This window comes from Falco cherrug, chromosome 4 (assembly GCF_023634085.1).
Source record: "Falco cherrug isolate bFalChe1 chromosome 4, bFalChe1.pri, whole genome shotgun sequence".
Classification (NCBI taxonomy): Eukaryota; Metazoa; Chordata; class Aves; order Falconiformes; family Falconidae; genus Falco; species Falco cherrug.
The window spans coordinates 68,191,340-68,214,922 of NC_073700.1; the positions used below are offsets into that span (position 1 = coordinate 68,191,340).

General features: G+C 36.9%; 1 protein-coding gene across 4 annotated transcripts in view; it reads left to right on the forward strand.

The window, feature by feature from the left end:
• Positions 1-23,583, forward strand: part of MPP7 (MAGUK p55 scaffold protein 7) — a 157,585-nt gene that overhangs the window by 115,384 nt on the left and 18,618 nt on the right. For 3 of the 4 annotated variants that reach the window (XM_055708423.1, XM_055708424.1, XM_055708426.1), the window contains 6 exons: positions 2,749-2,830; positions 3,759-3,844; positions 5,674-5,748; positions 6,352-6,548; positions 7,076-7,140; positions 17,508-17,546. In XM_055708423.1, the coding sequence (XP_055564398.1) occupies positions 2,749-2,830; positions 3,759-3,844; positions 5,674-5,748; positions 6,352-6,548; positions 7,076-7,140; positions 17,508-17,546 (544 nt within the window). The remainder of the gene's footprint in view (positions 1-2,748; positions 2,831-3,758; positions 3,845-5,673; positions 5,749-6,351; positions 6,549-7,075; positions 7,141-17,507; positions 17,547-23,583) is intronic. The other variant, XM_055708425.1, reaches the window with a different exon arrangement.

The following is a 23,583-nucleotide window of genomic DNA, read 5'->3' on the forward strand; positions in this document are numbered from 1 at the left end:
AGTGTTCTAAATTGGGAGGGAAGGGGAATTTAAGGAACCCCTTTTTTTCTTTCTGTACTATGGGCACAGGAAAAATACATAAACTCAAGAAGTGCTCTTCACGGGCCTGCCCATTCGCTTTGAGCTTGCCACGGAGGGGTTATTGAGAGTGAGCTAACTTGGGTTAAATAATTTCCCTGTAGACTCCAACTTGATTTTGTGCTTTGTTTGAAGATTCCAATTTACCTGTTATCTTTACTGGGGCATCTTCCAAATCCACTAATATTTGCTAGGAAAATTCATTTTGTGCCATTAGCGATAACCGCATAGAGCATGAAGTGACTATTCCACTTGGACAAGAGCCTTATTGTTACTCCAAGATGCTGTCTGGGCCAATACTTTGGTCTTCAGTCACACACAAGCTTTTTTCTAGGGTCTGTCTAAAACCAAGGTGAAGTACCCATTCTCAGACATCAGCACTGGGCAGGGATAGCTGGGTGATCACAGGGGCAGGCTGTCAGTCATCGCTTGCCTTTTGTATTCAGTGGCATTTAGTAGTGTTGACTTCTAGGTAAAAGGCATAAAGCCTTTCTCTGCAAGGTTTTTTCCCTGATTAATTAGGAGAGCCTCTCTTTTATATGGAAAACATACTGGAGATGTCCTGTATTTATATTTAGCTCGAGCATCCTAATGGAGCTTTTTTTCTTTTTGATTGATATTTTCAGAAAAAAGATGCTTTTTTTTTTTTTTTCAGAAAAACAGATGTAACTTTCCAGTTATTAATAATAAACTTCAAATTAATAGCTGTTGCTGCAAGGTCAGAACTTATTATTGAGATACAGGCTGGAGAGGTTAATGCTTTTAATATGTTCCTAATGGTATTGCAGTTCTTCTTGCACAGAAGTCTTAACGGTGAGGTTTTTAAAAGTGCGATTAGCTGCAGCTAAGTCTTTATCTTTTTGAAACTTTCAGACTAATTCAAAACTGTAATATAAACAAATGCTTACTGATATAAATATATTATAAATAATACATGAGAATAAGGCTGGCAGATTGCAGACTTACATTGCATATGATAGAATCCATACTAATAAATTTAAGATGTAAAATAAAACGCACAAATACAGCACATCAATTTTGCTGTGGAGTGCTGGCTACTGTTAAAGTTTCAGCCAAAGAGAATAGTGTGCTTTAATTTTTCCCTATTTGCAATAAATGCAACATGCATATAAAAAATATAAATTAATCTCCCATTTTATTTAATCATGTCTTGTATTTCTATCTTAGAGGTAGAGGGAAAGGGAAACAAGTTTATTTACAGTCAGTAAAATTGTTAACTTTAGTAAAATGTCACCCCTGATATTCATTTGTACATATTTCAGCTCTATGTTAATGAAACACTTAAAAATTGAAGTGGTGATAAATATGATGTTCATGTTTAATCTAAACAAATGTTAAAAGGTAGCTATAAAAACAGTTTATTTATTCAAGGAATTTTATAAAATACTTATGTACCTTACTTCAAGAAAAACACTTCTCTGATGGAAGGAAATTTTAACCAGTGATGGCAGTGCATGTAGCACTGTCTTGTACTTAGAGATGAAGTAATACTGTTCATTTACTAAGTAGAAATATGTGAGTTTTCAGAAAATTGACTTACCTGCCAGAGTCCTAAACACCTCTGTTGATTACAAAGTTAGAGCTATCAGAGGTAACTAATGACATTAACCTGGCAAGGTAATCGTGCACGTAAAAAGCTGTTGGCCAGGAGGTGCTTTGCTCCTGTTGTTTTATAGAAATACTGGATCAAATAACCTTTTTGGAGGTGATTATACAGTTTGACTTACATAGCTAAAATCCCCCTTGTTACTCAGTGGATTGTCTTCCAGAGTAGGGCCAGCACTTTCCTCCTCACTCCTTCCCGTCTGCCTGAGAGGGCTGGCACCGCAGCCTGGGCAGCAGCTCGGTGCCTCCGCATCCCTTCCCTTCTCACTTGTTGCTGCTGCCTGCTGCTGCCCCGTCACCTTGTAGCTCTTTCCAGTGCACCCTTGCAGTTCTAGTTACAAAGGCATTTTCCTCAACTAGACAGCTGTTGGCTGGAAATTTAGTTACATGATGTCATTTTACCAAAACGCTTTGCACTATGTTTGTGTAATGTACGAAACCAGTCGCGACCAACTCAGGAGATGTTCCCCTCCTCTCCACTGCTGTCCCATGGGTATTCCAGGTGAGTCCTGACATGCAGGGGCATTTCTCAAATTCCTATTTGTTTACTGATTATACCGTAAAGCAAGATCATGATCCACAGGTCCACAGGCAGTTCTGAACATAAAGTGCAACAATCAAAAACAGACAAACTTTTTGTACCCATAGTATGTAGTGGCCTGTTGTAATGTAGAAGCAACAATTTATCAAATTTCAGTGGTAGTTTAGTACAGTTTTAGCAGCAGACTCAAGTAAGGTATGCTGCAGTTAACTTTAAGTTGAAAAGTAAACTTTTTCAGTCATTTGTCCTTTTTTTAAAAAGCTGTGTGTGTACAGAATGCATGAGTTACTTCTGACAGGAAAAGTCGTCACATTCTAAGAGGATGGTGGTAGAGCAGTATATTTGTATATTCCTCTCATAAGCAAATATAATTTCTGGCTTATTCACATGTTGATACAGTGTCAACTTTTTGCAGTTTTACATAGCAAACGTTATTTACTGTAGTGAATTAAACTTAGGGTGAGATTAACCAAATAACTGTTGGTGTTTTTTTTTTACCCAAGGGAGCTACTATTAAAAGGGATGAACATACTGGTGCAATTGTGGTGGCCAGGATAATGCGTGGAGGAGCTGCAGACAGAAGTGGTAAGGTGGTGCTGCTTGGCCCTAGCCATTAAAGTTCTAGAACTCGGAACAAGATGAGATAAAATGGCGTATTTTGTGGAAATGAAATACATCACTATCACAAACAAAAATATTTGGGGTCTGGACAGTTTTCCAAAGTGATGAAAGTATTCATGCTGAATTTTTTCCCCAATTCAGTTGCAACCAGATATCTTGGAGTTAGCAGATACAAGGTTGGGGTTTTTTTTTTTTAGATATAGCATGGTTTGTTTCCAGTTGAAGAAATCCACTTAGAAATGGTGGGATATGCCAAGGTTACAGCCTGCGGATGGAGGAACTCAGGATGGTTGCATTATTTTATATTAGGACATCCATTTGTAGTTTCAGCTGGTAATTCTCAAAATACCAGCACATACTTGACTGCCATTGTTTAGGTTGGGATGCTCAAAGTCTGCAAGAACTCAGGCAAGAGGTCCTGAATTATAATCTAAAGTGCCTCTTTTCCCTGAAGAGATTCTAGAACAGCTGTGTTTCACACTTAGATGGGGTAATGGAGTAAATCTAGATATATATAGTTAAATTAGCAAGCATTTGTGCCACAAATTAGCACTCGCAGCCTAAGTGATCTTTGCAGTACTTGCAGCTGTGTAGCAATAAGAAGGTAGTATGAGCAGAAAAAGAATTGGCACAGACGTTTTTCAAACATCTGCATAAAAGTCTGGAAAAGTCATAGAGACATGGTACTAATTTTCACAAGGAAGGAAGGGAGGTGAGTAAACCGACCATCTCAAAGTTATCTGTGAGGACAGTAGCTGTTGTGTTCACCTTATAGTCCTGCTTTTAAGTTAGAACTTAAAGCACATGAACGTGAGGGAAAAAGCTGAATGTTAATGGCTTTTTTTGTGTAATACATTGCTACGGTTTAACAACTCCTCTTTGTCTTCTATAGGTCTTATTCATGTTGGTGATGAACTGAGGGAAGTCAATGGGATTCCTGTAGATGATAAAAAACCTGAAGAAATAATACACATTTTGGTAAATACTAAAAAATTTGAAAATTAATTTAGGGGAGTCTAGAAAAAGCAGTTAGACTTACGATTTCTGGTGCATTTCTTAGAAAAAAATACATTCTGCAATAATGCCTCTTCTTCCAGTGTTATCATTTCCAGATCGCTATTTCCTTTCTCTTAAAGAATGATCTTCCGTGCTTTACATGTATATGCAATTACAGATTACTTGTAGAGAGTTAGTAACAGTCATATGGCTATAAATGTGACACATAATGATGCAGACCTCAGTGCATAATCTGCAATTTTTAAGGCACACCATGATCTGTTGAATTCAAACTATTTTAAATGTATTCATTAATAATCCGTTAACTCCATGTGAAAATTAATTCATAATACATGCACTTGATAGACTGTATAACTGGCATATTAAGATTATATTTTATATGGATTTGCAGTATATAGCCATATATGTGATTATGTTTGCACTCCTCTGAACTACACAATCTCTAAGTTTTATCACTCACTTATGGAGTACTATTGCAAATCAAGTAATTTAGACTTTTTCAGAAAGTAGTTAATAGTTTTGTAGCAAAGAAACCAATGAGGGTCAGGACAGCGCTTTGTGTTCATGGTGTAGGCGTTTCTATAGACATAAATTCCTTGCTGTCTTGCCGAATTGAGTGGCTGTCTCACAGTTTTGGTTCAATAACTGAGATGATTCATTTCAAGCGTTAGCCTGCTTGATATTCATACTAGCTTTATGGTTTTGTGTTCCCTACAGAAACATATTTTCCTGCAAAAAATTAATATCTAAAAATCTCTAGAAACACAATAGCACTGGAAAAGGTGTGAACAATTTCCCCGTTTACCTCCTTGAGGTACAATATAAACATCAAAAGCTAGTTAGAGCTTGTTTCAAAAGTAACAGAATTATTGATTCCAGTCCTACGGCTGGTGAAATAAGAACTTGGCTGCTGCTTGTCAAACAGTGAGCTCTTGGATCACAGACATGCCAGCAGAAGTATGTCTCGCTTGGTAGTGGACAGGCCTGTTTCCATTTTGCTTAAATCGTTGGCTGTCTGTTGCACTCTGCTAGTTTTATGAAACTTGTCGGCTGCATGCAATAGTAGCAGAGGCTCCAGCTGATTAGCACTTCCTTCAATAGCAAAATGTCACTGAGGCAGTGGGAATATATTATGGTTAATAAGTAAAAAGCAGCCAGACACACTTTAAGTGGGATATAGAGAAAGATGAATGGATGAGGTGGTTGATGATGGCTAACTTGTTTTAAGATTTATAGCGAGGGCTTTTTTTCCATTTAGTACACGTAGTCTATTCAAATATGTTTTTCTTTTCTAGTTTCTTAAAGTTGCCAAAAGAATAAATCCCCCCCCAATAGTTTTATATGATAAATATGGCACAAGCCTGTTTGAATTTTTCTATCTTTTTTTTTATATTTTTTTTTTTTTTAATGAAATGTTAGTTGGATTTTTCCAGGGATGTCCAAACTGTGCCAGGAGTCCAGCAGTTGCTTCTAATATTGCGTACATTTTAGCTGTAGCATTTGCCTCTGCTTTCAGTGCAGGAGGGGGACCACTGCAATATGCAGGTTGCAGTTTTTAACAGTACATCTCTGCCCACCAGTGAAACAAATATTTCAAGTGGACATTTTAATCTTTGCAATGCAAAGTTTGATATGGTGAGGCTGTCAGACTCCACGGATCATGCTTGGGAGAGTATAGATTAATTATATTTTAATATTTTAAAATTAGTTTAAATTTCTTTTGTCTTTTAAGATTTCTTTGAAATTTACAGCTTAATTCTCAGTGCATTTTCTTTTCAAATGTTCACCAGGCTCAGTCTCAAGGAGCAATTACATTTAAAATTATACCTAGTGTGAAGGAAGAAATGCCAGTGAAGGAAGGCAAGGTAGGCAAGATGATTTCAGAAGCTATTGCATTAACTGTTACGCTGAGTATGTATGTTGTTTGCTTGGATGACAGAACCAAGAATGTGATTTATGCCTCCAGATCGGTTTTTCTAATGTAACGATGTGCAGTGCACTGTACGCTTCAGTACTCATACGCTGGATTTACAAGTGGTTGTAACATGTTTCTTAAGCCCTAACTCTACGGCTGTGAAGTTGACATAGGTAATCTTCCATCTTCTGCGAGGACCTGGCTTGCTTCCAAGTACTCCTTTTCTTCCGTCATACACTGGGTAGAAGACACTTGATAGCACCTTGGTTCAAAAGTATCTTCTGTTTCCCATATGGGCACACTATTCACCTGCAAAATCCTGTCTGCCTTGGATCATAGAACCTTTACTACACTGGGATTGTCGTTGCAGAAGGAATGAATTTAACATTCCCTTATGAACTTCCAATGTCAGATATCCATAAGGGTGTTTTACAACAGTAAATATTTATTGCTTTACATCTAGTTCAATGGTTTTGAATAGTAAAAGCTGAAAAGGGGCATACCTTTGGATTACCTCTAATTTGATTCTAAAGATAAAACACGTTTGTTTCAGATGTTTATCAGAGCCCTATTTGACTATGATCCTAAGGAGGATAAAGCAATTCCTTGTAAAGAAGCTGGACTTGCTTTCAGAAAAGGAGATATCCTTCAGATCATGAGCCAGGATGATGCAACCTGGTGGCAGGCCAAACATGAAGGTGATGCCAATCCCAGAGCAGGCTTGATCCCTTCAAAGCATTTCCAGGAGAGGTGAGCTACTGAGAAGCATAGTTTCATTATTTTTTGTATTAAGAATAGACACGTTTTGCCGAGTTGTTAAGTTAGCATAGTTGTCATATGTAATGCTTATAGATTGCATGGGTATGATAAACCTGCATTTGCAGCAAGACAACTGAACTTGTAAACCTGTTGCTATAATACTTTGGGTTTCCTTATTTGTCTGGCTACAATTAATAATGACAAAAACTGATAGGATAACACTGATCCAGTTTGAAAGAAAAAACATATGGAAAACAGCACATCAGTATCTCTGTTCAGACTGATGTACTATGCAGGAATAAGAACTGCAGCAGGTTTTGGAGAGCTTACAAAAATTTGAGGCTGAGGATTTAATTTTTTTAGATTGTGAATAGATTGCATTGTTTTAAGTTAATTTCTTATAAAAATTTCTGGATATTTTGCAGTATAGTCTCATGATGTTAAGTGTTTATTAATCCCAAACTTGCAGTGAAAACTGAGGAGTTTGTGTCTTTCTCCTACCACCTCCCATTTTATAGGAGATTTGCACTAAGAAGACCAGAAGTACAGATTCAGCCACTGAAAATTTCCAACAGAAAATCATGTAAGTCTGTTAATCTGGAACAGAAATCATACTCCAGATCTCTAACCTTATAAAAAAGCAGTTTGTTTCAGCCCTGTGACTACAGGATGCATTTCTCTTGGGCATGATAATTTCTTGATCACATTTTATCAATAAGAAAATAAATGTAAGAGCTGAAATCAGAAGCTTTAAAAGCAGCTAACAAGTTTTTCCAGCCCTCTGACTTTGTTTTTGAAGCACCAATTGATGTTTTGATATATAATATTTCAAAGGTTGAAGAGCATTCTTGTCCTGTTGAAATAGTACAGAATTGGCTCAAGAATTTATATCATTTGGACTGCATCAATACAGTGAAATTCATATTGAGAGTGAGATAAAAGGTCAGATAGTCTCCCCTTCTCTCCCCCATATAGTTGGCGGGGGTTTGTCTCCTATGAAGCAGCATAAATTTTTAAAAGTGAGAACATTCAGTTATTTGACAGACTTTCACAGTACCGCTTCTTACTGTTTTCTAAACAAATTCATTCTTAGTCTCTGCTTTTAAATACAGTAGTTGGACAGTATAAGAAAAATAAGCTAACAAAGTGCATACATTGAAACAAATATTTTCTTTCCACTGGAATTTACATCAACATCTGTTTTAAGTATTATTGCATATTTTACTTGACCTGTTATTTCTTTCAGTTGTACAGACTCATAAGAAAGTGAGTGCAATGTGAGAAACTATCACGCTTCAGTAGGATCTAAATCTCAAATACAAACATGTTTGTGACTTCAACTAGAAATACTCAGAAAGTTGTTTAAAATTCCCAACCGTCTTTCATTCTCTAACATTAAAACAAAAAATATGGATACTATGGCAAACAGTGGATGCTGGCACACTAAGTGCAAAACTAAATGCTTTTAACTTTAAAACACCAAGGTTTCTATTGCAATTTTCCTAACTCCTTGCTATAGCTTTTGTGTTCTGAAGTTTGACAGTTACTGTTACTTTCCTAATAATCTGCATTTTCTATCTTTCATTCCATTTCACTATTTGATTGTGTGCCCTAATGCTATTGTTAATGCTAAAGCCCTCGATTAGCTTTGTGATTATAATAACAGACTAAATGATTGCACTATAGCTTTTCTAATTTACTTAGATCTTAGAAACAAAGAGAAGCTCCTCCAGCTTGTAGTAAATCTGTTGTTTTTCTAGGTTCTAGGTCAAGTTGCTCTGCCCCAGTTTTGGAAAAGTGTCTGATCCCAGGGTATAGCTATTTCTGTCTGTCCACTGTTCTTGAATCTGGATAATACCCTTCAACAAGAGCCTTCAATTAAGGTGGCACTGGTGCTTTTGAAGAGGTAAATCAGCTGCTGCAGCAACACTGCATGATTCCTTTTGTAATGGACTGCATCTTTTTAGTGACCTTCAAGTGAAAGGTTTTACAAGATGCATTTCACCCTTCCAAATAGGCAGCCTGAACTTGATTGGGAACTGCCAAAATTACAACCCAAAGAAGACCTACAGTATGATGTCTACTATTGTTGCCTCTGCTGTTTCCACTGACTTTGCCTTAACTAGCTTAAACAAGGGCTTTTCCCTTTCCTTTAAAACATGAAAGAGCCTCAGGGTCAAGCAGTATGCCCATTACTGTTCTCTTTTAGACTTGCTTTAAACAAAGCAAGATCCAGCTAAATACCATCTAGAAGGCAGTGGTGCCTCTTGAAGGAGAAAAGACTGCAGACTAACTTAGGTTTGTCATTTTCTCTCTTCCTCGTTTCTTAGGACAATCTGCTGCTACATCTGCCAGATTTCCATGGGAAGAGGGGAAGTGCTGTTCTGAGTAGAGGCTCATCCCTTCATTCAAAAATGAAACATTTTTTTTTTAGCACTGGGAGGGAAATCAGATCCTTTATAGAGGAGGCATTTTAAGGACCAGAATTCAGCTATAGAAAAAGTGTTGTGACTAGGGTGTTGCTTGAGTTGCTCTCAGGAAAACCTTCCACTTACCTGGATTTTCAAGAAGATTCCACATAAGCTGGGAAACTCTGTGCCCTTGTGATCTTTCTAAAGTTAGGCTGCTTGTTCGTGTTCCCAAGCACAGCAGTGAAGCTGTGAGATATGAAGGCTGTATTTGTATTTGTGCTGAACCATCAGCTTGCCAAAACTGGGAGATGTGGAAAATCATGTGTTGCTCAGCTGAACAAATAGCATACTGCCAGGATCGGAAACATGTAAGGAAGGGTGACACAGAGAACAAAAAACTGGATTTTTTGGAGCCCTTTTCTGTATTGTGGGGTATGGCCCACTGATTATTGTCCTCTAAAGTTGTACTTAACAAGTTCCCGTGTAAGGAGGTGGGAAATTGTTCATGCTTGATTACATCTGATTCTGTAGGCTTTCAGCTTGATACAGGGTTCTCCAATGTTTGGAAGGGCAATTGTGCAGGGAAATGTTCTGTAGATCTTTCTGAAGTAGCTGTATATTGAGAGGTTGCTTGCTATTGCAGTTGATCCCATCCAATCATATGACCTGAATTTCCTTAGTAGTTTGGAGGGAAAGGGCAATTTGCCAGCTGATATTCTTACACCATCCCAAAGAGAAAAACCTGTTGACTTCAACAGAGCTGCTAATGAAAGTCCCTTTCCTGACAGGGCTGGGAGTTGCACTAGGAAGCTTTCTTGAGATACGGTAAGTAGCACTGAATGTTGGCCTGCTCTGTTCAGTCAACTCATTCCACAGATCCCACGTTTTGTAATGATGAAGAAACCTGGGTACATGCCTTTGTTTTTAATAGGGAGAACCAAGGAGAAATATTCTATTTTCTTGTATACTCAGAAAATGTGAGTCAGCTCTGGTTTCTTAGGTGAGCTTCCAGGGTGGTAGTGTCCTGCTTGAAAATTAATCTAAAAATTAGTCAAAACTATATGACATACAAGAAGTATCCTACAACTTATTTTTTCCCCTCTCAAGCCAGTTCAGGAACTGGGAAGGACTGTTGTATTTGTCTAGAAAAGGAGCTCTCTAGCCAGTAACTATATTTACTGTATTTACTGTAATATTAATATCCATCAGGATTTGCTTTGCTAATTAAATGAGTTTTCAAAACCTGCAAGGAGCTAGATTGGATTACTTTTGGGAAACCTTTCTATTTCCCATTTTGAATTTTTTACTCTTTTCAGCATAGTAATGCATGTTGTGTAGTTTTTAATTTGTACACATATCATAAAATTCGAAGCAAAATAGAAGTGGGCTTTTTTGGTGATGCTTGTACATATACGTATATTGAGGAAAGAGAGTAGAGGATACTTTCCACAGAACTTTTCCAGCAAGAAGCATTTGCACTGAAAAAAACAGAAATCCAACCTAGTTCTAAATTATTAAAGAATCAGTTTATAATGGAAACGCCAATTCTTAGTTTGACTTTAATAGCCAAGTCAACTGTTTCATTGTGTCTATGTGTAAAGTGAATATAAGTACAAGTAAATACTTTAGCTTTGTGGGAGATCCATACACATGCCTCTCCCAGCATTTAGCCATTTTCTTAAAAGACAAAACAGAATCATTCTCACATTGCACCAGTCAAAGTGAAAAACCTTTAACGTGTCACGTGTACACTGGAGGAGGGGGTAAAACAGTGTAAGCTCGATATTGAAGGTAAGTGAAATAGCACTTTCATTTGCAAATGGAGAAGGTGCATAGTTCGATGGTATCTGAAAATAAGGCTGAAGGAAGCTGGTAGTATAGGCGGAGCCTATGCTGACAAGAGGTGGTTTTATATTGAGAGAAAGATGCAGAAAAAGTAGGAATAAACAAATAAAGGGAAAAGCAGGGAGGTGAAATTTTGTATTGAGGATGAAGAAAAGGAGAAAGTTTTGCAACAAGGGCAGTGGAAGAACAGATGGACAAAGCTACCCATAAACCCCATTAGGCAAAACCCCACAGGGGATGGGCTTTGAAGTTATTAGATTAACACAATTAACAGTATTATGGAAGAGCATTACAATAGTCACTGTTTGCACTATAGTTCAATTATTTCTTGATTCCATTTAAACCAAACACTAACATATTTGATTTTCCTAAAGTTTTTGAAATGGTGAATGCAAAAATTACTAATAGGAACTCTGACCTGTGCTGTTGTTATTGGTAGAAAACCTCAATATATTAAACATTAATAATTGATGTTTTAAAAGCGTGAGATAAGTGGCTGTTAGATGTGCTGACCCACTGATAAGATTGATAATGTTACTTCCCAGGCTCTGGGATAGTGCAGAAATGATGGAGGGATATCAAACATCTCAAGCATTTTTAGCATTTTTCTCGGTACTTAACAGCAATGACTTTTTCAGCACAAGGCAGTGTTATGCGTTAATACTATGGGAAAATTATACTGGGGGGGGGGGGAAATGATAAGAAAAAGCAGTGCAGAAAAGAAAATAGGCAAATGGAATGAAAGTTAAGGAACAGAGATGCATGAGACTGCGTGAGCAGGACTAACTCCTCACCTGCTGGGATGGCAAACGTGCAGCATACCTCCTGTGGGGTGTGAGGCAGCTCTGTGGGACGCAGAGGGAGGTACAGCAGAGGTGCCTGGCTGCATGCAGTCAGCCTTGGTGTGTCTGAGCTTGTGAGCCACCGCTGATTGCCAGCTCCACAGAAACCTGCTCACTGGTATCCCTCAATAATACTTAATATTCCTGGCTTTAGGTGGTCACCTTAGCTTGGGTCCAACTTTGTAGCCAAAGTTGGCTCTGTGAGTTCTCCTGTCGCTGCATCTTGGCTAATTAGCAGTGACATGAGACTCAGTACAGGGAAGAATTTTTTTAACAGCTCCCTGACTGTTAACTTGAATACAAAGACTACGGATGCTCTGACTGTAATAGTCATTGCCAGCAAGCATGGTCATTCTTGCATTTATAGTTTACTTTGAATTGTAGATAAAACAGTGATCACGTGTGGTTTTTTTGAGGAGGAAAAAAAGTAAATTTCTTTGAATAACAACAAAATAACTTACTGTTCTGCATTTACTATAAACTACCGTGATCGGCCAAGACATTATATTCCTTCAGCATAACTTTGCTTTCACAGTGGTTACTGTGTTTATTCTTACGTTATATATGTGTTGTCTCTGGTATGAAAATTACTGGTAACTTTATATTTTATGCTAGTGTAGCCTGCAACTTCTGTTAACTTGTGCAGTGCATGCATATGTGTTTGTGTATATCCATACCCTGTATGTATAGTTATATATAAATATGTATATGTATGTAGCATATATGACAGAGCTGTTCAGAGCTGTCTTTTTCCATGAAAATACATTTGTTCTGTATATTTAATGCTAAATGTAAATACTTACTGTGGCAAAGCCATCATCATATAGTTTTTCTAGGGCTTAAAACCATTTTACTTTCAATTTTGATTTACCATATGTGATTGGCATTGTACAAGCAAGAGGAAATACTTAACTGCAGCCAAATGGTGTTCATTCAAACAAGATGTAACCCAGTTTATTCATAGATGAGTGTCTTGTGAATTGAAGATCATGTTCTGCCAACAAAAGAATTTAAACAGGCTAAAAGAATGAATGCTTTGTACCACTTGTATTTGAACACCAAACATTTAGGATAAATGTATAGTAGGACTTTCTATAATTGCTGCACCATCTTAACTCTGCCTTTCTTCTCAGTATTTTTCTGTGTTAATATTTGAAACTTGATTGTCCACCTGCAGGTAGTTAAAAGCAAAAAATAAACCAGATCTGTAGGGTTAAATTAGCACCTTAGCATCTTTGTTCAGAGGTCTCTTGTCCTTACAAATATTAACTTCCTGCTATCACTGAAAAATTAAGGAAACCTGAAGCTGGATGACATTTGAGTCAAGGTCACATGAGACAGAAGTGGAAATGAATCTTATAAACTCTTGCTCTGTCCTTCACCGCAAGACTATCCTCCTTCATTTTCCACATTACCTTGGTAGAGATACTGTTGCCTGATGATGTTATGGGAGAATTAAATTTCCTATAGCATGAACATATATGTATTGTTCCATCTACAAAACTCTCAGATAAAAACCTGCAAAACAGTATAAATATTGATTGTTACGTGGGGCTGTTCACTAAAAATTCAGGAGTGTTTGAATACAGTCACTGTAATGCAGATCACTATACAACACAATTTCATGTTTAATAGAGTGAAATAGGGCTTAAGGGATAATGTAACTTGCTTGTCATAAGAAACTAGAAGAATGCTGCTAGATCTAATTTTAGACTGAGAAACATTTAAGTAAGATTCTTTGATGGAAATTTTGTTTGAAAAAAATAGTCAGCAAAAGCTAAAAATTTTAATCTGGCGATGGACTGTTCCAAAGGGTTGAGGAAGGTCCTGGAGTGGCACTGGTTTTGAGCTTCTTAAGTAATATAACTTAGGTGAGACTCCCAAAATGAAATCTCAATATATTTCAGGTAAAATAGATATGAAAATACAGCCTATGTGATACTGTTTTGCATTGTTACAGTTTAGCATATTGGCTACACCAAAATCTTTCTAAAATGAATAAAACGCCTACTTCCTAAGCTTCCATTGTGCTTGTGTTTCCTATTTCTTTTTTCCCATTTATGTCTTGGTACTGCTTTGTTGTTGTTTCATAAGCCTGTTCCATGACGATTTTCGTTGTAACTTCCTCTCCCTTCTTACCACACTACATTTATTTGATCATATTCCTTGTTTTCTCAGTGTTTTATTTGCTCCATGTTTCCTTATGGTTTTTTTTTCATTTTGTCACTGCTTTTATTTTCCTACTTCCCACCAGATTTCCTCCTCTTTATCCTCTGTCCTCTTTCAGTCTCTTACTTGTTCCTTCCAGATAAAACACCTCTATTTCCTTTCTCGCCCACTTCAATTTAGTGAAACTGTATTGGCCTGAGATCTACCCCAGCTTTGCACGTCTCTGAACGCTGGAACTTTAGATATGCATCTGCACATATCTGCTGCAAGCGTACAACTGCTTCAGACACACAGAGCTGTATTAGCAGTGGATCACAATACAAAGTTTCCTGGCAAATAACCTCTGGCTTTACTAGGGACAGGCAATAGCACTGGTGAAATTCCTGGTGAAGTTCAAATTGGGAGCTACACGCTGATGGCTGTTTCATAGCGGCGTTAAGCTGGGAAGACCCACTGAATTCCTACATCTTTTCGTTACAGACAATTATCTTCAACCTTAGAAGTAACCCAAGAGAGCCAGGAGCAGCATTAAGAAAGGAGATTTTTAACAAAACACAAAAAGTTCAGGATCCACTTTATCTCAGCATTAAACCTCAGCTTGTAGGCATTTTAGCTTGTGCTCTCTGGGATCAGCTGGCTTACCTGGGAATCCTAACATCTTTGATTTAGGGATAAGACCATTCCCTTTCCTAGCAGGAGCAGCCCAGAAACCTGGGCTCCCTTCAGCTGTACTCAGCCCTGCTGCTGTAGCTCTACCATCTCCCACACTTGCAGATCCCCTCTGAAGGTCTGCAGTGGTCAGAGCTGAGTGAACGTACACCTGTGGGTAGGTACAGACCTCTTTTTCTCCTGGTCCAGTCTTTCCTGTTCATAAATGAGGACTTGTCTGTTTCCAATGACAAAATACCAAACGGAACGCTTTAAAAGGGAGAGTCACTAGTTAAGTCAAATAACTTTATTGAATTCAGGGGACTTTTTAGATATATTGATGTGAACCTGTTTTGAGCATTAGTAACTTATTTTTGGGAGACACATTGCAGCCTATTGAAGGTCACGCAAATGGACACGCAGGAGAACTTGCCATACATATCAGGAAATATAAGAGGTCTCTCAGCACGGAGAAGGAGAAATAAATAGTACCTGGAAGCCATCCTGCCATCCTAAGTCCAGCTTCAGGGCGTTTGTCATTGCAAGAACTGGGAGCTTTTAAGGTCAGGAGAGGGAAAAGGATCCAGTGCTTTCACTCTCAACTCACAAAGACGTCAGCACTCTTTTAAGGCACCAGATGTGGTCAGCCAAGCAGTGCTCACCTTAGAGGACTTTCCAGCCTACTAAAACCGTATGGTCACCTTGAGTGTATAAATAAACTTTAAATAATATTTAGAGAAATCTTCCAAATTAGTATTTTTAAATGTAAGTCCTCAAGAAAAAAGGTACCAAGAAATTATTCTGCAAAACAGTATTCTTCCCCGGGCAGAAAAGACTCTTGTATCCATTTCATGACACGAGATGAGAAAAGCTCTTTGGAACCTAGCCTTTGGTACATCAGTTACACATAAAAGATTGTAAAATATCTCTTGAGTAATTTCTTCACATTCCAAGGAAAGACATGCTTCATGGAAACTCTTTGAAATATTTTTTATTTTATATTTTTTATATATTTATATTTTATATTTGGGGCATACTTATCCAGATTCCAAAGGAAATTTGAATGAGATGTAGATTGTAAAATGTCTAGATATCTATAATAAATATCTAATATCTATAATACATCTAGACCTTAGTATACAGTATCTTTGTGAATAAAAATTCATTCTATTTATCTTGCTTTTACGTAAAAGCCCAAAGATGATTGTGAAAGTGTATGTTATCCACTGTCAAGGACGCAGAAAATTATTGACTTACTATAGGTAAGCAGAAAGTGTTAGGTAGATCTATTATATTAGGATAGTGACAGCAAAAATATGACAAGGGTATATAAATTCTTTCAGTATTTTTGCAGCTACAACTATAGACATTAAAAAAAAAAAAAAAAAAAAAGCAAAAAACCTTTCCAAAACCCAGCCCCAAGGGCAGTAGCAGCTATTACTGTAAGTGCAGAAAAATACTGAGATCATGTTCATGGTAAGTGATTCTTAGAAATTCTAGGTTAAGACTGATTAAATGGAATTAACAAACTTTGCCTTTAATAACAAAGAGATCTTCCATGTCAGCTGGGTAAGGTCATTGCTACCAAATAAACAGTGGAAGAATCTCGTATAGGAAATTTAAAGTGCACATAATATTTCAATGTCTTTTTAGGTTCTTTTCGAACTGAGTGTAGTTAAACATGTCAGTTAAACTCAGTACCGGTATGTTGGTATATGGCTCAATATAATAGGTGCTATCAAGAGGATTTTAGAGTAGCTTACATAGCTAAATTTTTCCTATTTATGAAGTATTAAACAATAATACTTTGTTTTTTTGGCTGTTCTAAGATGAGGAAGCGGTTGAGTGTGGTAGGTGCATTTTTCTTCTTCGATTTAACTTTTCTTTCTTAAGTTATGTTTTCGCTCCATTTAATGATTTCCTTTCCTATTTTTCCTTTGTGCTTCTCAGAGGAAATTGAAGGTACATGTACAAAAGTTTCCCTGCATAGCCCAATAATTTTATTTAGAGAACATGTGTTTAGAATTAAATTGAATATAGTCCAGCGTTTCTAAGAGATGTTGTACTTATAATGCTTTTATATTGCCACCCGATACATTGAATCATCTTTTAAAGGAGATAAAAATACCAGAATGTTCCTAGTTGCTTCATGTAAAGATCAGTAATTAGAACTGTTGTTTTAAACTGCTTTTTTTCTCTTGAACTTCTGGAAGACACAGAAAAGTAGTGTCATACTAGCAAAACTTTGGTGGGCTGGGTTGGAAAGTGATGGTTCCAACTTAATTACCTGGCCATGAGAGGTCTCATATTTGTAATTAATGCTGACAAAGTATTGCTCTGAGATGGTAGAAAGTTCATCGATGCAGTGTCGTCTTTACTGTTTTCCCTATGAGTGTAGTTGGTAACTGTTATGCGTGCAGCATATGTTAAAGTAATAGCAGCTGATCTCTTGTATTTTTTTTATCTTTAACTTAAGAGGCCTTTGTTTATAAAGGCATTAGAAATTGTAGCTCATATTTTTGATCAAAGGGCCTCTGGCATATAAAAATATACATTATAGCCATTCCATATCAAATGAGAGGATGTGTTTTTGATCAAAAACCTTTCTGTCTAATCCAGTGAGCCAAAACTTAAAGCTAAAGTCTGATAATTTATAATTTATGAAAAAAGCTTGATTTACATCAAATACATTTTGTTTTCTTTTAAGTGGCATCATATTTTCTATTAACTGATAAAGTGTGAATACAGTGTTAGAATTCTTTTTAGAATGTTTGCTGTCGTCACAATTTTTGCTTGAAAAGGTAAAAGGATCAGTGTGCATGCTGCAAAATTTCAAAATATCTCCAGCTAAAATATAAAACAATAAATGTTGTTTTATGTTTTTAAGAAAATGGCTTATTGAAGGCTTTTTAATGCTATGCTTTGTACAGTTGTCATTTTTTAAGTAATTTCTTCTGTATTTTTTGCTGGGCTTCTAATTATTCTGCTTTATTTCTTGGCTCTTATTCTGTATGCTTTTACCCTTCGTCCAGAAGATGCTGAATGTGCTGGCCACAACAGTGGATCCTATCTAGGTGAGCAATTGGTTACAAAAGAAAATTTTCTTCCTTTCTTTCAGCTTCTTTTCCCTGGAACTACTGTGTCCACTTTGCTTTTGGGGGTAATCTGCATACAAATGTCCTTACTCTGCATGAGAAAAGCATGAATATTAAGGTTTTAAAAATGGCTCATTGGATTTGACATAAAGGGTTTATGTAGTGTATGCTTTTATCTGGTTAAACATCAGCTACTAAAATACTGGTTTCATTTTAAAGTCAAAATAAATATATATATAAAAATTTGGGAAAATATTGACTTAAAGTACATTAATGTGTTTAATGAAACAGAAAAGTTTGAGTAAGTCTAAAGATACACTTTCTCGGTTCTGTCCAAGTATTGCTTACACTTTTTTTCTTTGTACATGTCTATCTAACAATTTTGGGAGGATTCAGTGAGAATACAGAGCAGGCACTGGTGCTTTTTCCACATTACAAAATAAGTCATAATAACTCAATAGCTTAAATTTAGCTTTAAAGCTAGTCTGAGCTCAACATATCATTGCGGGGAGGGGGGAAGAGGAGGGGAAGGAGTCCTTTGGCTTCAGCTTCAAGATTCCAAATTTCAAACAAAAGTAACATTTAAAAAAGGTGAATGTTCCGTTATATGTTTCAACTTTCTAATTTGTGCCATTTAAAAAGCTATGTAAAAATATTTTAGTTGAAACTGTCCAGAATTCCTGCCAGCTGAAGGCTGGCTGAAGCGGATTTTGTGGCAACCAGCCCTTTTCCCAAGGCTTTCATCCTCCTACTACAAGAGGAATGGGAAGAAACTTGTCAAAGTACTTCAGTACTTCCAAGCCACTGGGCTCACTGAAACACCCTAGAGCAGTACTGTAAATCAGAGATGGTTTTCATGTTGCATTATGCTGTTCTTAAATGTGGTGCATAAACTACATCGGGAAGACACAAACTATATAATTGAAAGAACTTTGACCTCTTTCCAAAACCTTAGTGTGGTATAATTTCATCACATACTTGTGGAACTAGTGGTCATCTGATCATGCTAAAACATCTTACCCTTGTTTGTTAATCAACTAAATTAAGGTTGATTTGTAATTGTATTGAGGGATTGAAGTATGCTTGGCAAATAATACTTTGGATGCGATTCCGGATGAACTGCATTTTCCTTATCCAATTGTCTCTCTAACAGAAAAGATGTTCCAGCTTCCCCCCGCCCCCCCATTTTCTTTCTGTCTGCAGATACAGATTGCATGAATTCTCAATATGAGACTATCATGGTTTTGCAATCAGATCTTAGTGGGCTGCTGTTTTATTTGAGAGTGAAGCTGACAAAAGAGTCCACCTTTTCTTAGTGCTGTAGCCCTTTCAGTGAAACATTTTGATCTGCGGTTACCGAAAAGGCTCAGTCATCTAGTAAGGTGTCTTGAGGAAGAAGCTACTGTTGTCCCAGATGCAAATAACAAACAAACAAAAAAATCAAGATAGAGTGTAGTTTACTTAGGCAAAACCTTAAAAAATTTATTGGAGAACTACTGTACATTTCAGGCAATGGTTTGTCTCTTGAGGGCTTCCACATAGCAGAGTGCTGCCATCGGTCCAGAGCTCTCAGCCTTCTCGTGCTGAGTCAGTGCTGTTGGAAGTGGGGTGTTGGAGAGAAGAGCCAGAAGACAGAAAGAACAACAGGGAGAAGATGACTCGTCTAAGGTTAGGACCAGTTTTGGAGTAAGGACAGAAGTATATTCACTGGTTGTGAATAATTAGCTATTTGGTTTAGAAATCAGAGGTTCCTTGGAGCTCTTCACTAAGAATCGTTCATTAAAAATTATCCTATCTTAAGATGAAGCAGGTAGGCTTTGGAAAGTTGATGTTACCATTCTTTTGTGTATGGTGACAAGACGCAGTGATTTGTAATTCAAACTGTCTCATGCACTCCAGTGTCCCCTTCTTTTACAAGCCATTAGGAGCCCAGTCCTATTTGGGCACATTTAAGTTTTCTTTTCTCCTAAATCATTTTTCAGTTGTATTTTCTCAAGGAACAAACTGCTGTAGAATGACTTTCTGGGCTGGACAAATGCCACTGTCTAAAGTGTAATAATTTGAACAAAACTTGCTGGCCAGCTGCAGGGAGGACACAAAACTCTTACCTATGTGCTGTGCAAGGTGTGAAACTCTGATAGTCTGTAAGGTAAAGGAGTCCTCGGCAGAGACACTTTGTAAACCCTCCGTTAGGTATGTGGGAGCCCACACCACATCTACACATCTAACTGCAGCAGTCAACCTTCCTGACTAGGGGGGCCTCTTTCTTTCCCACTGGTCTGAGCATATATTCCTTCAATCCCGGGGGTGGTGAAGGCCTTCAAAGGTTTGTTGGTTTTTTTTCCGCCTGTTGCTTTTTAGGAGAGTGGGAAAACAAATATGTCTGATTTTTGAAAACAGCTTATTCTCAATGTCCACCTGTGTTTTGCAGTCATGTTTTTTGAGGTAAACCCTGAACATGTCGATTTTTCTGAATGTGCATGCTCTTGAAAGATGACAGGCATTTATGGTACTCTAGATTACAAAGTAACTAAAAGTTTCTAGGCAAGTCTCTTCGTTATTATTGATTAAACATGCTGCACTGAAAACAAACCCTAAAACATTGTCACTGAAGGGCCTGGATCACACCAGCAACTTCAGGGTGTTTCAGTGACACCTGAGTAACTGTCTGTATGTTGTAACCTGTTACAAGAGCGAGGTAGTCTGAATTATCTTAACCGCTGATGAAGGAGTTGGCCTGTATTACCTTGTACGTATTCACACTTATGGACATTAGCATGAGGTAAGTTGAAGTGTGGTAAATCATTCGTATGCCTGAATTCTAGAAACAGTTTTCAAAGTATGGGTACACTGATTACTTCCTAAACCCAAAATGAGCAAGTCATATTTCATGCTGCTTTTGATGGTATGTAAAATCAAATCAAGTGAACTACAACAATTCTAATATCCATTAAAAATTTTTCAGTTGATGTTACAGCTCGTTGTGGGTTTAGGGCTCTGTATTTGTCGGCATTTCAATCTGTGAACCAGGATATTCTGTGAACATCTGATCCTCTCAGAAAGGATTTGTGCTTTAGGCACACCCGAGGTGGTCATGAAGGGCAACAGAAGAAGAAGCTTTCAGAAAGCAGAATGTCTGTACCATTTGGGGTCAGATCTTTTATGTCCAAGATTATGCTGCTATTATTTTGAATCCTGCCCTCAAAAGTGACTTAGATAAATTTAATGAATTTTCACCAAATTCTAATACTTAAGTCACAGTGTAGTATCGTGTGTTTCTGCAGTAATTTCCTGAGGAATTGCTGGGGAGAGCATTAAGAGTTTGCCTTTGCCAAACTTAAATTCTAGTTACATTACTTGAACCTTTATGAACATACAGTAAATATAGATGAATATCATCTGTTTACTATTCTCAATTTTGTCTTAAAAATCCAGACATAATCTAAATTTTTATTAACCCTGTCTAAATGTGCAAGCTGGGAATCAGTCCAGAAGCAAGCAGAGTAAGAAGTCTGCTCTGTGTTTGTGCAGTTCCTGTCTAACAATAGAAATACTCAGTATACGAGCCGGTATAAAAAAAATCCCAATATTTGGGGGAAAATAAAAATCCAGAAATATCTAGTAAAAATATTCTGTTCATACAAACCTAGATAATGACCATGGTACCAAACTTATTTTTGTCAGTAATACGAATACAAGAAGTTAGTGGAAATGTATTTACAATTAAACAGTATTTGCTCACTCTACATTATGTAAGATTAGGCTGAATTCAGTGAATAATATACCTAAATTAAACACATATTCAAGCACTTGCTTTAATGAATGAAAATGAACAAAAGCATGTGTAAGTGCTTTATAGCATTCTGGAGCTTCACTGATGAATTTTTGAAGCATAGGTGAATTTAAATTGCAGTGTTTCCTGTTAGCGTGATTTCTCTAAATTTGGGAAATTAACTTTCTACTTTCATGAATATATTTGGATTTAAATTCACACAACATAGTCACAATCTTTTGTTCTTTTTTTCTTTAGAATTATATAATTAAAACTGAATAAGCACAGCTTTTTACATCAGCGTCATTTAAAGTATTTTAAGGGAGACAGGTTCACGTGTTGCCTGTTTTCAGTCTGGATTTCTGTGTGAGGTCTGAGTGGATTTCTCCATGTAAATGTAAGGATGTTCTTCCAAGATGACCAAATGTATATTGCTAGTGGTTAAAGGAATAATCACACTTTTCTGCTAGGGTTTGGTGGGGTTTTTTTCATTCTTTTTTTCTTAGAGATATAAGTGGTTTCTCTTGGATTGTTGTTGGGCCTTAATTAAGTTTATTAGTAGCAGCTTTTGATTTTTATTTCATGTTGAGAAGTGTTATAAGGTTTGGAGACATCTGTAGTTTGAGAACATTTGTTCTTGATATTTTCTTCCCAGAGGCTGTTCTCATTTCACCAAATCAGTTACATTCCACAGTAGTTTATGAGTTTACATGTTCAGTAAGCTTCTAGTCATGTAGCTGAAACCAGTGAGCTGGTGCAAACTTCTCAGTGTTCAGGATTTTATGTTGCTTTAGTGACAGAATTTTCCCCTTTTATTTTATAGTCTGCATACTTGGCAACTCGGATTAATCTCTGCTGATAACCATATTCCACAGACATTGTAGCCTGCAGCTCCTTTCATATTCATCAAGGTTTATGTTATCAAATGTTCTGGGCAAGCAATGCTTCTTCCCTTTTTTCTTTATAGGAATTCACTTTTAAGCTTAATCACTTCATAGAAACTTTATTTTTCTATTGCATATCAGTATTGGTTTTGGTTTTCTGTAGTGATTTTTCACGATATTTTTAATAATTCTCTATTGTTAATTTAAATATATGAAGTTTGTTTTTCATCTTTCCTGAACTGTAAAATATGGAAACATTGGCAGAACATTTTTTTGCTTGTTCATAGATGGTTTTGTTCTTTGCAAGTACAATGTTGTTTCAGTTCAGCTGAATCTTTTCCAGTCATAGCTGCCCAACGTATAATGCGATCATAAATGCAGAGTTCAATAGAAAATATTTATTAATGGTTCTTTATAAAATAGCTTCTGAAGGTCACAGTAAAGTTAAGCCACATATGTGAGGGCATAATAATGGCAGATGTGAGAAAGGAGGAATCGTGTTTCCAGGAATGCAGTAGCAGTATCATAAAAATCTTGGATATATTTGAAATAAGTCTCATCCATCCTCTCCAAGCTGCATGTTTTCCTTGATTTTTGAAGCTGCTTAAAGCAAGCTTTCTTGGGTTTCTGAATAGGACTGTTGAGATGGGCCTTCAGGACAAGTTACAACAACTTGAAAATTGACAGTAGTCTTAAAGTGGCAAAATAATCAATGTATCACAGGTTTGTAATCAGTAGTTTTACAGAATATCTTCACCAGCACACTGCATAGAAATCAGCCATACTGGAAATTTGCTTCATTATCTCTGGCTCACGTGTTTGGGTTTTTTAATTAATAGCTTTTCTGTAATGTCTTAAGTTCTAGTTGAACTTGTTGACTCTTCTTAATATACAGGACAGTATTACTGTTTTCATTTTACCATTGAGTTTCAGTCACAGAGTATCAAATGCCTTCATCAGGAAACCCATGTTAGCAGTGGTACTGTATCACTTGAGTGTGATGCTTATGTGCAGCCTGTAAAAGTGACAAAGGATGAATCAGGCTGAAGACAGCACTGAAAGTTTTTATCCTTTTGGATTAATTTAAAAAAAAAAAATCTGGGTTTTTTCCTCTTTGAAGAGAAGGATGAAAAAAAATTCTTTAGTAACCCACCACCTGGTAGTTGGTAATTAAGTCTGAATAAAGTGGATGGAGAAAAGAGGAACAAGTCACAAGTGGTCTTAGTAAAACAACAGCAGAGATTGAATTGATGTGAAGATTTTGCAAAAAGAATGTTTTTCCTAAAGATTCCACAGTTCAACATGTGAGACGAGGTTAAGAAGCTGTTGGCAATGGCGCTCTGACAGCTACTCAAAGGCA